This window comes from Lichenostomus cassidix, chromosome 14 (assembly GCF_008360975.1).
Source record: "Lichenostomus cassidix isolate B80296 chromosome 14, HeHo_3.0, whole genome shotgun sequence".
Classification (NCBI taxonomy): domain Eukaryota; kingdom Metazoa; phylum Chordata; class Aves; order Passeriformes; family Meliphagidae; genus Lichenostomus; species Lichenostomus cassidix.
In genome coordinates, this window is record NC_139495.1 from 3,513,826 (window position 1) to 3,529,286 (window position 15,461).

The following is a 15,461-nucleotide window of genomic DNA, read 5'->3' on the forward strand; positions in this document are numbered from 1 at the left end:
AATCCTTCTAACAGGCAGTTCTACAGTATCAGAGCTAAAGCACCCAGAGCAGGGATCAGCCATGAAGGTCCCTGTCCAACACCACACCTGAGCTTCACAAGATCATCCCCTGACACCACACAGCTGGACACAGGGGGTTCCTCAATTCACCCCACACTCATGAAGCCAGCAAAGGGGAGCTGCACTCCCTGCCTACACCCAGAGGTAGCCTGCACATCAGTTTTGGCTGGAAAAGGCACTTCCAGAGTGGCAGGGCCACCACAAGATGGCATTACAGGAACGGCGACTGAGCACCACAGGCTGTGAAAGCTGATAAAATGCTACAAACACATAAAAGGGGGCTGTAATTTGCAACATCACTCAGGCACACAGAAATGAGTGCTACAAGATGAGAACTAATTAGAAAGGCTTGTCTAGGGATCACACATCCTTGATTTGTGGGGTTGGAAGGATCACAGAATCCAAGAATGGTTTGGGTTGGAAAGGACCTTAAAGATCACCTTGTTCCAATCCCTTGCCATGGGCAGGGACACCTTCCACTACACCAGGTTGCTCCAAGCCCTGTCCAGCCTGGCCTGGAAGGATGGGAGGAAAGGGATGAATCTGGGAAGCAGAAGTTCCCTTTTTCTGTCTCTCCCTTGTCCTGTGCTGTCCAGAATTGAGGGATGCAGTGCCAGAACAGCAGGATGCACAGCCAAATCCCAGGATTACAAATGTCTTCTAAGAGCAGAGAAACAGTAAACAAGAAAGCAAACCAATACACAAAAGATTTACATAGCAAAACAAGCAGTTGAAATTGTATGAAAAGATGCAAATTGAAGCTCACAGCTGGAACTAGAATTCAGTAAAACTGGCATAAACAATCCTCTTACTGGTGAAATGCCCAACAAACAAATGCAGTAACTGACACCCATCAGAGCACTGCACCAAATGCTGCATGAAAAAACACAGAACACAGTCCCTTCCTCAAAAGTGGCTCTCTGGATAGCTTCCCCCCACATACATAGGGATGGAGAGGAAGCAGTGAGACAACCCTTGTTTGCTCAGTGGGCAATACCCTGGGTGCAGAAGCAATCTGTCAGTGTAAGGAATGACCATTTCCTACCACAGTCCAGCCTGTAAACTGAGAAGTGCTGCTATTCCTTGTGGTGTCTCTGCAAATGGCTGCAGTGCTGAGCTCAGCACAACCCAGACTGGTTTCTTTTAAGTGAATTACAGGATGGAGGGGCTGGGGGGCAGAGAAGAGGCGGCAGAAATATCCAGCCACAACAAACCCTTGCAACAGGGAACCCAAGCTCACCCCTGTCCCATATAGCAGCCCTGCACAGCACCTGGTAACCCTTTCAGTGCCCACCAACAGTCCTTGGCACGAATGAGTGATGCAGGAGGTGAAGCTCTCAGGAGGTGCAAGGTATATAATGTTGATGAGCCCATACCTATAGATGCCCCTCTGCCAGAGATAAAGGCATTTCTTACCCAGCCTTTCAAAGAGCAGAGACCTGTTTGTGCAGGAAAATGAATGAAAATTTGCTACTCCAAGCCTTGGAAGTGGATAATACGAAACCACAGAAGACACTCTTGATGTCTTAGTATTCGCATGAGGAGCTGGTGTGAATTTAATTATTCTGCTGTCATTTTTCAATAGCTTCTTCACATACACACTTCTTATAATGTGCAGATAATTACAAGTGAAAGCCATTTTCATACATGAAACAATGACAAACCAAAAACACAGTGATTCTTTTTGTGTTTGGCATCCAAGCAATTATTGTAACACACAGGCTAGAAATGGAATAGGATGAAGCAGAGTTTTCTGATTTTGTTATTTTGTCGGCAGAAATACACAAATGGCAAACCACAGAGCCAGCAGCCAAAACTCAGGACAAAGATATGGAAAAGAGAAAAGTTCTCCAATAAATCCATGCTCTGCAGAGCTGTATTTCTTGCTTTTTCTTTTCCTTTTTAATAAATATATAAATAAAAACAGATAAAAGAATTTATTCCTTTATTCAACTTCAGCAGAGCAAGCAGCACAATTTTTGCCTCTCCAGCTCTATCTTCTGAGTTTTAAGTATGATCTCTTGCTTAAAAAAAACAAACAAAAAAAACAAAGGGAGAAACCCTTGCAGGGCTGTGATCCTCTGGAGTGTTGACAAAGCCCTTCCAAACTAAAGTGTTAATAACTTCAAGAAAAGCCAGCCTGTCCCAGCAGATACTCACTGAAGAACATGATCATGATCATCCCCTAAAGAAGCAACTGACCCTTGGGACAGCGATAGCCAAAGATTTGGAAGAGATGCTAATCTTTTATCAGAATGGAGCCCTTTTGTCCAGGGAGATCTGCTTCCTTTCAGCCTGGATCAGTGATCCAATCAAGAAATGTGGGGACAGAACAAACACCACCGTTTAGCCACTCCATGCACAGACAGGGTAACACATGCTGCTGAGTGCTCAAGCTCTCAGTCAATCATCACAGCTCTTCAGAGGGGAGGCAGAAAGAGCTGACTACTGGAAAAAACAAGGAGACACAATCTGCTCCCCTCCCAACGTGGGACAGAAGGAACAGTTTTACTAAAAATACCCCTCTGAGGGTTAAGTTAAAATTAAACATTAGTGCAGTCAAAAGAAAACAAGCAAACACAATGCAGTGACATCAGTTTCCTGGAGTTCCTGGAATTCTCCTCACCACCCAGAGCTGGGGGCTGGCCGGGGATGCTTGCATGCACTCACACCCCCTTTAAAAATATTATGAAACAAAGAGTTTTCCCTACAAACACCTGTCTGTGCTGTAAAACAAAAATCAACTGCAAGGACAGTAATAATGATTTGCTGGATATCAACATTGCATCAATACTTGGCCATAACTTGATCCATGTTGATACTATAACCTTTCACTCAGAAAAGCACAGCTAGGTCTGCAATTTCACACAGCTCTGACATCCTAACACACTGCTGTGATCCATGCTTACTGTCCATGCTGGCTAACTTAGCTTACAAGCAATCCACGCTAATTTGGGTTAAGATTGCCTGTTATGGAAGAGAGCATTTGGGAGAGGAACCAAGTGTTTTACACCACAGACAGACACACAGAGCATGGAAGCAACCCAGCTACAGCAACCCAGCAACAGCCCTAATGCCACAGTACCATGGTTAATGCCCCAAGTGCCAGAGATCTTTGATATCCACTATGGATTCAGCATCTCAACTCAAAACACTGACTGCAGGCAGCCACTGAGCCACAGCTCTCTAAATACCATGCTGAGAACTCAGCTTCAGAATCAGACTACAACCACGTGCCGAATCACACCAGTCCTCTGCAGCGTGTTTTCCATTTCAGACTTAACCCTTCTTTGGCAGGAAGGCCAGAAAGACGAGGGCTGAAGGCAGTTACTGCAATACACTCACCCATGTCAGTGGCAGGATGCCTTTTAAACACGGGGTTTGAACGTTCTTTGTAGCACCAAGATTCACTTTCAACTCCTGCCAAGAGGAACCCAGCCTGTAAGTTCACAGCACTTGCTAGCAGCAATTAACTCCAAGCTTCTGGAGAGTGTGTACAACGTGCTGCATTGCTATTGGAATGTCCACAATCAGTTTGTTTAAGCAAAGAACTGGCCTGCAAAAATAGGATGTAGCACTGTGTGCATTGACATCAGGACATTGTGTGCTGCTTGTCTACTCTCATTTGAAAAAAAAAAAAAAATAGAGCTGATCCACAGAAGGTACTGACAGGGATTAGCAGGATGATTGGAGATATGAAATGGATTTTATACAGAAAAAAACTGTTTAAGGCAGAAGCTGAGGTGCAAAGTGACAGAGCTATAAAAACAAAGCCAAGAGGAAGTGTTTAGCTCTTGGCCTCTTGCAACATAACCGATGGTGAGCACAAAATGAAACTAAGCAGCGTGTCCAAAACAAAAGAAAGTGCTTCTTCTTTCTGTGGCTACACTATGGGATGACATGCTGTAAGACAGGGCTGATGATAAAGTCTATATGAATGAAAAATGCAAAGTTCCCTTAGAACTTGAAAATACAAGTTCTAGGGGAAAGGGAAAGACAGGGAAGCCATCAGGGGCTTTACAACACAGTCAGAAAGTCCCTGCTCCTAGGAGTCTCCTGTCCAAGAAAATGGAGGCAAACTACACCAATGTCAGCATTATTCTGTTTTTTATATTCTTATATGACCCCCAAGACACCCATGTCTGAGGCAGAACATTGTACTGGAGAGATCTGTTCCCTGGGCACATTGGGATTCTCACATAAAGATTCCACAGTCTCTCAATACTAGGCACATTTTATGGACCAGTGAGTAATAAAAATAAAAATGAAGCAACAAGTGCTTACATTATTTATTTATGGTCATATTACAAATCTGTGAACAATCTGGAAACTGAAACACTCCCAAATTTCAGTGCCAACTTCCCCAGAAGGAGAGGCAGTACTAGAATGCAGGAAAGTTGCCCTATTACTCAATCAAGGGATCAAGCTATAAAGGCTAAATTTAAGCCAGGTATATGGAAAAAGCACCTATCCTCTCTATGACAAAGAGGAAAGACTACCTGGGATCCCATAAAAAACTGTTTAACTGACTTGCAAACTGCACTGCTAAGGAAGAACAAAACCATGTGGTGGTTTAGGATATGGCAGTGCCTTTGGAAAATACCCATGTGCACACTTGTGAAGCAGGTACAGAGACACAGCAGGGATAAAAGTTACAGCCTTGGCAACACTGCCAATATACAGATTCCAGTCTGAGTGGGCATTTTTAAGCCCCTCTTGGGCACAGAGAAAGAATCACCATTTCTTAGAATCCTCCCCAGTCTCTTCCTCAAGGTGTGCTGCCCTGGGCACAAGGACTATGGTTAGAGAAATGGCACAGACCTCAGACCACCCCAATATTCCACTTCATGAGCCTGCAAAAAGGGGCATGAAGATACAGGGACGCTTTTTATGTGCAATAAGCAAGAATCAGGTCAAAGTACAGCCCTTGGACTTGCGAAACAAGCCTTTCCACGATACACCAATCAGCAAGAATGGCTGAGAATCCTCCACTGCTCTCACCTTCCCCAGCCTAGCCCCAAAATTGTAACTCAAAGAAAGGCAAGTCATTGCACGTTGCGTGTTTCAGACAGGTTTCAGAAGCAATCACAAGTGGTGAGACTGCCAAACCAAGCTGGATTTTGATGTGAAAGGAGAAATCCGAGAGCTACCCTGCCTGCTTTAATGCTGAAAAAAACCAAAGCTGTCGAACAAGCCACAAGTGACAGAAAGTGAGCTATCCACAAAAGTTGAAATTGTTATTACTCGTCAGCGCTCCAGTGGTTCCCCTGGAAAGGAAGTGACTTCACTCCAACTGTGGATTCAGTGAACATTTTATACTCATGGGGAAGAGGAAGTGCTCCTGTAGCTGGTGACATGTGCACCCCGTCCTCCAGCACATGGCTTGGCACACGGTCCATTATCTGCAATAAACATGTGTAGGAGCTCCCCAGCCCAGCATAGACTGTTGCTTCTCTTATGTGATGCATATGCATCACTTTCCTTGGCTTGTGGTTTGGAGACTCTGGTGATTAAAAATAATCACCGCTCTGTCCAACTGTGGGAGTTGCCTGAGCTTTGCATTCTGCCTGAGTGCAGGAAGTAATGTATAACTGAGACGATGCAAAAGAGCCTGCAAAAAACCTGCCTTGGAGCTCTTCAGCGGCGTTTCAGTTCAATGGCTCACAGTGCTCTGGGAAGAGGCAAAGCCTGAATGAAACGGAGCAGAGAATATTTATGCATCCTGCTCCACTGAATGGAGGCATCCACTGAAACCAGGGTTCATTCAGCTTCCCCCTACACGCCTTCAGAGTAAATGTGCAAGTTCAGATGAAATCCCAAATGTTGGGAAACAGCACTGCACGGCTATCCTAGCACCTCTTTAAAAAGCACCCCCTTTTTCCAAGCCAAGTCTGGATCAAAGCACAGCCAGCATTTGCAGGTCTGCTGGAACATGGCTCACACACACTCCTGTCATGCTTTATGGAATAAAAGCTCAATACATAATTTATCTACTACACACGCTTGTGAAGTAGTAATTACACTATGCATGCATAAAAATCAGACAATGAATTTAAACGACCTGTTAAAGGCCACAAAACAAGTTGGTGGCTAAGTCAAGATAATTGCAGCTACCTCTGAGTAATCCGCTATCAGGGTGTGCAGTGTGTTACTGAACTCCTTTCCCTTAGTGAAAAAAGGACCACAGCCTTTGAAACCAAGCAATTCAGCTCACATCTTCTGGTTTACTAATCAAGCTTATAGAACAAAACAAGTTGATCTTGCATAATTCATACCATTAACTGCATTGTAAACTAGTTAGCAACCCTTCTAGTAACAGGCAAACATGGGCAGGCACGTTAAGTACTAACTGCTAAAATACAAATTTGGGTTCACACACAAATATTAACAGTTTAGCTGTTAACACTGAACCTCACCAGACACTTTTCAAGCAGTGGCTCTCACAGAGCCCTAAGGACTCTTACTCCTACATGTCAAAGAAATTTTTTTACTGATAAAGACTGTGTATGTGAGCTAAGTATCTTTGCCCTTTCTGTGAAAAAACCCAAACAAGTACAAGACAACATGTTCAAGCCCAAAGCTATTCTGGTGCAGAGATAAGCCAGAAGTAGCAGTTGTAAAATATGAATAATAATACCGACCTCCACAGTAGGACATTCAGTATTTCTTTACTGTAGGATGTATATCTATATATATGTATCTCACTGAGAACATAACTGCTGTTTAGAATAGGGAAGCAAGTAAAGAGAAAGAATTTAATTTTCATAAATATTAAAACCACCCCAGCTCTGAGGGGCTGTGCTGCAGAGAAATGCTATTTGTTAAATTGAGTTCAGTTACTGCTACAGGGCCATTAACACCAACTGGACTATAGTAAAAAGGAAACTAAACACTGTAAATCTGAACTCCAACTCAGCAAGACTTTGAGACGGGGAACAAACTCCTACATCACACCTTGTCTTGATGGATCTGATAATAATCCAAGCACAAGCCACCCTGGGGACTGCATTGCAACACAGAAAGAGTCATGTACATGTAGATGTTGTACATTTATCACAAAATCAGGCAAAGGGAAGTGTCAGCAGCATAGCAGAGGAACTTTATTGGCACCACTGTCACTCAAAGCGGATCCTCCAAATCCAGTGTGCAGAATCTTAAAGCCATGCACTGAAGGACTGTTCCTTAACTCCTGAAATTGTGACTCAGTTTTACATCCTGAAAGGCAGAGCTGAATTCAACCAAATCACACATGATTTTCACACAGCCTTTCAATGCCTTGAACCTACTGAGAAGAGATTTGGAGCTACTTTGTCCTTTCATATGTAGTGCAAAATGGCAGGCTGCGTCTACTGAGTTCTTAAAACCACAGTGGCTTTTTCTTTTCTGGAATATGCAAGTCTGATGTTTTTAAAAAGGAGTTTTGAACTCAAAGCAGGAAGAAATAATCCATGCCTGTTCATAACCCTCACAGCATGCTGCCAACCAACATTTTCCCTTACAGCTGTACAACAGCATTCAAAACACATCCACACGCAGCCCCTCCTGGAGACAAAACACCTAGCTGAGAAAACAGTGAGCACATTTCTCCCCAGGAATAAGCAGGAATCTTGCTTTGCAAAGCTGCTGAGGGTGGCAGGTTTGGTTTTGTCTAACTAAAGCTCATTCCCTCTCTAGGCGCTGCACTTTGCAGAGGGAAAATAAATAGGCTGGAAAAAACCCAGAAGCTTGCAGGGGAGAACCTGCAGGGAAGCAAGCTGCAGTGTAAACAGCGAAGCAGAGCAGGGCTGGGGGTCAGGAGGGCAGAGCTGGATCTGGTGGTGGCAGTGCAGGTACAGCCCCTGCCCTACACCAGGGCGGAGGCAGGAAAAGGGGGCCAGGAGCCACTTTCCAAAAAGGAAATTTCACCCTGCCCAGGATTTCCAAACTGCAATAATTTTCCATGGGCCAATCAGGGAGGAGCAAGGCAAACGCACCAAATTAGGAAAGTAAATACTAGAAGGGGGAGAGGGCGGAGGAGAAGAGCCCAGCTCATGCAATCACCTCCCAAAGCCAGCAGTGGGAGAGGGGTCTGACTTCCATGCTGAGCCCCACCAGCCCTGCCAGACCTGCCTTTGGGAAGGAGGAGAGGGCACTGTGCCAGCCAGGCTCACCCAGCACTGTGAAGCCACCAAGAGAGCAGAGAGCTGTCCTGGAAGCCAGATGGCCAGAATGCATAACTACATGCTCCTGAAAGAGCACTCCCTTCTCAGGCAGAAACACCCAAATTACTGTCCAAAGCCTGGCCCACAGGGGAGAGCTGCAGCACCCTGCTGGGGGAGAGGGGAAGGCTGAAGGGGCTGAGCAGGGATGTTTACAAACGTGTCAGCTCCTCCTCTGTAAGAGGAACTCGGAAATGAAAGGGCTCTGGCAAGCGAAACCTCAGATGTCTTTTGAGGTTTTCTGAAGACTTGGCTGGATTAGCTTCTGCTCAAGACAAACGGATGCAATCATTAATCATCCTTAGTAAACACTGCGTTAGGGGCTGAGCACAATTCAACACTACTATTTCCACTTTCTCCTTATGCAAAAGAAACATTCTCAGGGAATCAAATATCAGTTGCAGGCATATGCCAGAGTCAAAAGATACAGCCTCTGTTAGTAACACAAACCACACTGTGCTGCTTTGCACAAGATGACTGAATGGAAACTAACTACCATATGTTGGCAAAGGAACCATCCCCCTCCCCTCCCAGCAACAAGCTTCTTCTAAAAAGAGAAGGTTAAATATAAACTAAAAGCAGTGCCTGAACAGAGGACTAAAACCACAGCTACCTCCAGCCCCCTCTTTCTAGAATATCTGCGTGGCACATCTGTGCAGCTCTGTAAGACGGTCGGAAAAACCCAAACAAGCCTCCAGATCATGCAAACCCAAACTGGCTTCATTGTGACACTGAAGTCTCAGTCTCAGCCACGCAAATTTGAATACTACTCACTGAATTAGTGCTGTCAGAAGAGATTTGCATGTTATACCTCTTTACAAATGTACAGACAAGGAAACAACCCAAAGGCTACTACTAATACCAGGCACACTCTTGCTATTAGAATTTTAAAATTCTAATACATCATCCTATACCACAAGTCTCCTTTACTTTATAAAACATATTACACTTCAAGTAACAGATTTAAAAGACTTCACTGAGACTTTGTAACCTCAACTCTTTGCTGAAAAGGAAAGAAAATATTCCAGACAGTGGCTTGATGTTCAGTTTATTTCTCTAGCCTATCCATGAATCAGGTCATTTACAAAACAGGATACTCGCCCAGATGTACATTCAGATTGCTACAGCCCCTCAATACATGGTCGGCATCCTACCCCCATTTCCTTCCATTCCCAGGAAACCACGTGCCAATGGCCACCCTTGTCCTAACTTCAGATAACAGCAGCACCACCCAGCAACAACAGAATATTACTGAGATAAAAATATAACAGGCAGTCTTAAGATAGAAAGTATATGCCTGCTTTCTTTTCTCCATGCATATAGGTAGCTCTCAATAAATATTTCTAATTCCACTGCCAAAGATAGACTCTATATGTAACTCTATAGTGTGAAACCAACACTCACGTTTCCCCTTGAACCCTTGAGCTCTTAAACAAAACCCTTACGCCCTACTGCCAGCCACCATAAAATTTTTTAGCAGTCTTCCACTATTTTGAACATCAGAGATTTAACTAGTTATTTTTAATGGGGCATTTCTTGCAGCAAGGACACCAACCAAACCAGGGCTGATTGACTGATGTCAGAGAACACATTTTGGACAATGAACATCTTACCTGATAGTGCCTGTGGGGGATGGGAGGGGACTGACCACGCTCCGGAGATCCGGCTCCGGGATGTGGATCTTCAGAGGTGATATCTGAGGGTAAAGTGGCCGAAGGGGATGCGTTGAGGCTTCCTCTTTTACTTCCTCTTTATGGTATAAAGATGTGAACTGGATCTTTATAACCGTGCTAGGGAATCGGAAAGTACATCTGGAAGGGAAAGAAAGGGAAAAGTCAGTTTGACACATGATACTGAACATATTTAAGAGTTTTTGTATGCAACTGATGAATCATTAATTAATTCAAAGTCCACCATTCTCTATAGCATCTTTCTGCCCAGTGTCTTGGGCAGAATTACTGATCATTCATAAAGCTCTGTAAATACATCACAGTGAATCATGGATCACCTAGCAATGAGATGCAAGCTGAAGGTTTGGGTAAGTTCAGTGATTTCCTCAAGGCCATATATTCAGTCAGTGACGAAGCAAGATGCACTCCTGTAACAACATCCTATCAAGGACTAGGATTCATTTTTAATTAGCTCATTGCACACATCTCAGGAAGATCCAAGTTACTAGAAAGTACCAAACCACAACTAACAGGGAGCAAACCAGCCACAAAGTCCAGACAGATCAACAGCCTCCAGGTAAGGCCAGAGAACATTATTTAAAGACTTGCCTCTATATATTGTATAACTGATATCCATTTATATTTGTGCACATGAAGCTAAAAGATCATCTAGCAGGTTTCAGATTAAAATACATTCATTTATAAGTGCCTCCCTTTAGGGTTATAGCTAGCAGGGTTAGAACAGGGCCCCCGCAAGCCTATAGGGCCTCATTTCTTCTCTAAGTAACACTTCTTTCCCATTGTTATTTAGGAAAAAAAATAATCACACATCCACAAGTGCAGCCTTCAGGAGAGGCTGGGAAATTCAAAAGGAAATAAGCACTGACATTTTCCATATTTGAACAGAAAGCTTTCTCATTTACAGTGTCTAAAATGAGCACAGAGCTATGAGAGCGAATGTTCTGCAATTCTTCTTATTGCACTTTAATTAGACAATCATGTGCAATCAATATAAGCTTTCCAGGGATCATTTCACTGATACTAAGGTTAAAGCAGCAGGAAATAAAAACCAGGTTTCACCGTGGGAAAGGCCAGCAGAGCACAGTAATTGTGTTGGATTCCAATATCTTGCCTAGAGAAGGAAAGGAAGGGACTTGGGTGGTGTTGTTCTAGCACTGTAAGTGCTGGTGTGGGCTGAGCAGAATTCTCTTACCAGTGCATTATTGAATCCTACCAGGTAACAGAACAAGATGACAAGCAAGTAAATCTGTTTTTGTGACCAACTTATCTTAATGCTGCTATTGACAGAAATGCAGCTCTAAAACACACTCGCTTGCTCTTGGTGCTTTGGCACAAGCTGGTTGTGCTGCAAGGTAATGCTCAAAATTATCATTCAGGCACGGGAAGCTCATTCCCATCTCCCACCTCATCTCTCAAATGAGCTGGCTCAGCATTCAGTGGCTCACAACGGCTCTGCTCACGAAGTACAGCAGGAGTTTGCATTGCATTTAATTCACTTCAGAGGTCCTGCCACCTGCACTCATTAATGCATTAAATAAGAACATCATTGCTGGCAATGCAGCCTAATTGTGTTTATCTAACCCTTCTAAACAGGGTTCCCTGCAGACTCAACATGAAGGCACAGTTCAAAACAGCAGTGTCCATGCCTTGAGGTGTCTGCCAGCAGCAGGCACCAACCTCCTGAGATGAACCTGAAACAAGGATGTTGAGCCACTGCTCTGGATTTTAAGCTTTGTGCTGCTACATGGATTTGCTTAAAGAGAAGAAGCTCAAAGTACATACATTTGCAATGAGCGTCATATGGACTAAGGCTCAAAACCAGTATGAGCAAAGCTTCATCATTTGTCAAGCTCTTATCAGGGAAAAGCTGAGCTGTCTGTCACGGAGCGATGGAATTCTCTGTTGTGACAGAGAAATGCTCAGCATTTTCCAACATCTGAGTCAAGAACAAATCAGTCCCTGTTCAGCCATGTACAGTGCAATCCCAACCTGCTGCTGATCAACAGGCCTGACTGCACAGAGCCCTAAGGCAGTTCTGCAGCACTGTTAGGCCAGAAGATCCCCTACTGCAGCCTCATACGAGCAAGGAGCTCTATCCCACTGCCACTTAAGTCTTCCTTTTCAGAAGGACCTAGTAATGCAAGATCTGTATCTCCTAAATTGCTCTGAGGTGATGGTAAAGTAACTCTCAACTCTACTACGCTCACTGATGCTGCAGCAATGTTAGATAAAAGGTGATATCAGCACCCAAACCACCGTGACAGGCTGTCCCATCAGCCTGCGAGCGAGGGCAATCTAAAGAAAATCTGTTACTTTTCCAAAATCACGAGTCAACCTGAAATGTGAAGTCTAAACTCAGGCAGGAAATGTGCTGAAAAGGCCCATCCAGCACTGCTTTTCCCTGCGAGCCTCCCCAGAGCCACCCGATCCAGCCATGTGATTTACCCGCAATCTCAGGCTGCAACCAGGGGAGAGAAACAGCCTGGGCTGGGCTGACTACACAAGCAAACAATTTGTTGGCTGCTGTGATTTTGTTTTAAGACAGACAGGCTTCCCAGTTCACTGAAGCAGAACCCAGGATGTACAACCAGCTTTCAGGGATTATGGTAACTAGCACGAGCATGGCCGTTTTGTAAGGAAGCAGTCCCAGGAAAAGCAGAGAGTGGATATATGCAAGGGTGCTCACAGCTTTAGAAGGCTCTTGCAGTCTGCTTTGTGCTTGGCTTCAGTTCTGACACTGCCTGCAAAGCCAAGCTGGGGGTAATGTAGCCGAATTTATGCTTTTCCTGATGTAAAAACCTGAGACCCAAGAAATGGAAATGCAATGCAAAGCAGATTGTAAATTCCTGCGGAACTCCTCCCTTCCCTCAGGGGTGAGAAGGTGCCCGGGATTAAGGTTATTGTTCCAGTCTATCACAACCACCACAGCAATGCAAACAGGGACACCAGCACTGCCCAAGCCACTGCTTCAACATAGATTAATGCTGGGGAACCGTGTCAGGGAGAAATCAGAAAAGCCTGATTTTGGAATCATTTTGTCACTGGAAGCTCACTGTTCATTACATTGAACCTGAATGCAGTTTTAATGAGCTTTTCTATTGTTCCCTTAATTACCCTCTTTCCAGCCAAGAGGATAAACTCAAATTATATCAGGTAGTCCTATTTAGGAGTGAGGCACATTAGTGCAGGACTTAAGCCTTTGAGAATTACACTTCTACAGAAGATAAGCAGGACAAGACAGACAGCCCGAGCAGAACTGAGCATGCATTCCTTAAGATTACTGTATATATTTCAGGTTATTTAAACTGAGTTACACTATTTGATCCGTGTTGCATGATTCCTATCAAAGATGCAATAACAATTTTTACTCCCACTTAACATTTTCATTATGAGAAAAAGATCAATCTGAAAGCACAGATTAGACTCAACATTAAAAGCATAATGAAGTTAACTGGTATTTCCAAGGGTGCCCAAGAGGCAACTCTTTCAAGCACCTCTGAAATTTCCAGCTGATTAGAAGGATGAATTAATGGTCTGCAAAATCTTTGGTCTTGTTACTGGCAGGAAGAGCCTGCCTCAGTTACAGATTTGCTCAGTTTACTCGAAAACCTGCTACAGACAGGTATGTCCTGCAATCAATCCCTGGCCATAGAAACCATATGGACTGAACTCACATACAGCACATACATCAATTCCTTGTGGGAAAGGATTCCAATTTCTCTAGGATGCCTTGCAAGGCAGCGAGAATGGAAAGGGTTTTTTTGGGTTTTTTTTTTAGTTTGTGTTAAAACTAAAAACACACGAACAGCCTCCCCAGTCTCCCCAAACTGCACAGAAACAATTCTTGCCTTCTTAGATTACAGGCAGGAGAGAGTCACAGAAAAAAAATGGATTGCTGGCTCCATGCTGCCTGCAGGAGTGCACAGAATCCATAGCAGTGGCTGAATGCATGCTATATATACATTGGAGACCACGGGGAAGAGAAGGAGTGCACATTCCACACATGGTTACAGTCACATAAAAGATGTTGCTAGAATTTTGTCTGCTTGCTTTACACAAGACAGATTTTTCCAAAAGTTTCCTGGATGAGCTCCTCCCACTGACAGCACAGCTCCCATACTATTAGGCATCCTTCATGTGGTGAACCAGTGACAGTGACCACAAGCATTTCATCTACATAAAGTCTGAAAATAAAGTGCTAGGAAACACTAAACTTTACATAAACAGTCACCCTGCAGCAGACTTCAGGAAAAATGGTTAGGGAAAAAGCACAACAAAATGACTGCATGCCCTGCATGGCTCTATAAAAAGCAGACATTCTCCTCTTCCTCAAAGCACCTTTTACTCACAGATGCAAAGGGAATGGAGATGCATTTGCCAAAACATAGTACCAGGTTCAATAGAAGTTATTACAGTCACTGACTTCTTTGTTAGAGCACCCTGAGTGCTGTTAACACCAAATGACTTCTTCTAAGATCTGCTGCATGACACCAAGAAAAGGCTATTTAAAGATTTTAAAAGCAAGCAGGAAACTGTGCTGGATTTATGCTTTTTACATTTACACTGTGGAAAAGCACAGTGACAAAAAGAAGACAAATCATGAGAAAGCCAAGGTGAAACATATCTATAAAATATACATGCATAATGTATATATAAAACTTGGAATGATATTTATATATATTACTTTATATATATAAACATAATGTAGTATGTTGTGTTATATATAAACATCATTCCAGTTCATCATGCAAAAGGGAATAACCAGAAAAGTAACCTGGAACTGTTACACGTGTTACAATCAGCAAGTTGGTACCATCTTTGTCTACTTAATCTTGCCATAATTTATGAAATCCTGTTATTCCTGAATGTTGGGGGTATAACTGCCCCAGTAGCATCTGTGGTACAGTGCTGAGATGCAGGTCGAGTGAGAAACATTGCAGGAGGTGCTTTGTTAAAAATATCACTTTTTACAATTTGAATCAGATGCTACCACAGGTCCCAGGTTTCATTCAGAAACCTTCTTAAGCATGACTATCTCCCCATGGTGCAATTTTTCTTTTTAAACATGCAGATGCTGTAATGACCCCACTGACACTCAGTATCTCAGTCTTTTGCTCCATCACTCTTTGTATCAGCAATGGTGTGAGCAGCAGGACCAGGGCAGTGATTGTGCACTGTGAGGTGAGGCCACACCTCAAATGCTGTGTCCAGCTCTGGGTCCCTCAATCCCAGAAGGACTTTGAGGGGCTGGAGTGAGTCCAGAGAAGGGAATGGAGCTGGGGAAGGGTCTGGAGCACAAGTCCCTGAGGAACAGCTGAGGATGCCATCAGGGCTCAGCCTGGAGAAAAGGAGGCTCAGGGGGAACCTTCTGGCTCTCAACTCCCTGACAGGATGGTGCAGCCAGACAGGGTCAGGCTCTTCTCCCAAGTAACAAACAACAGGACAAGAAGAAATGGCCTCAAGTTGTGCCAAGGGAGCTTTAAATTGAACATCAGGAACCATTGACAACCCT

The 15,461-nt window shown here is 43.9% G+C and overlaps 1 protein-coding gene across 1 annotated transcript in view; it reads right to left on the minus strand.

Moving 5' to 3' along the window:
• FOXK1 (forkhead box K1) overlaps positions 1-15,461 on the minus strand; it is a 56,032-nt gene that overhangs the window by 19,532 nt on the left and 21,039 nt on the right. Inside the window, exon 2 of the mRNA XM_085074523.1 lies at positions 9,872-10,069. Coding sequence (XP_084930649.1) covers positions 9,872-10,069 — 198 coding nt within the window. The remainder of the gene's footprint in view (positions 1-9,871; positions 10,070-15,461) is intronic.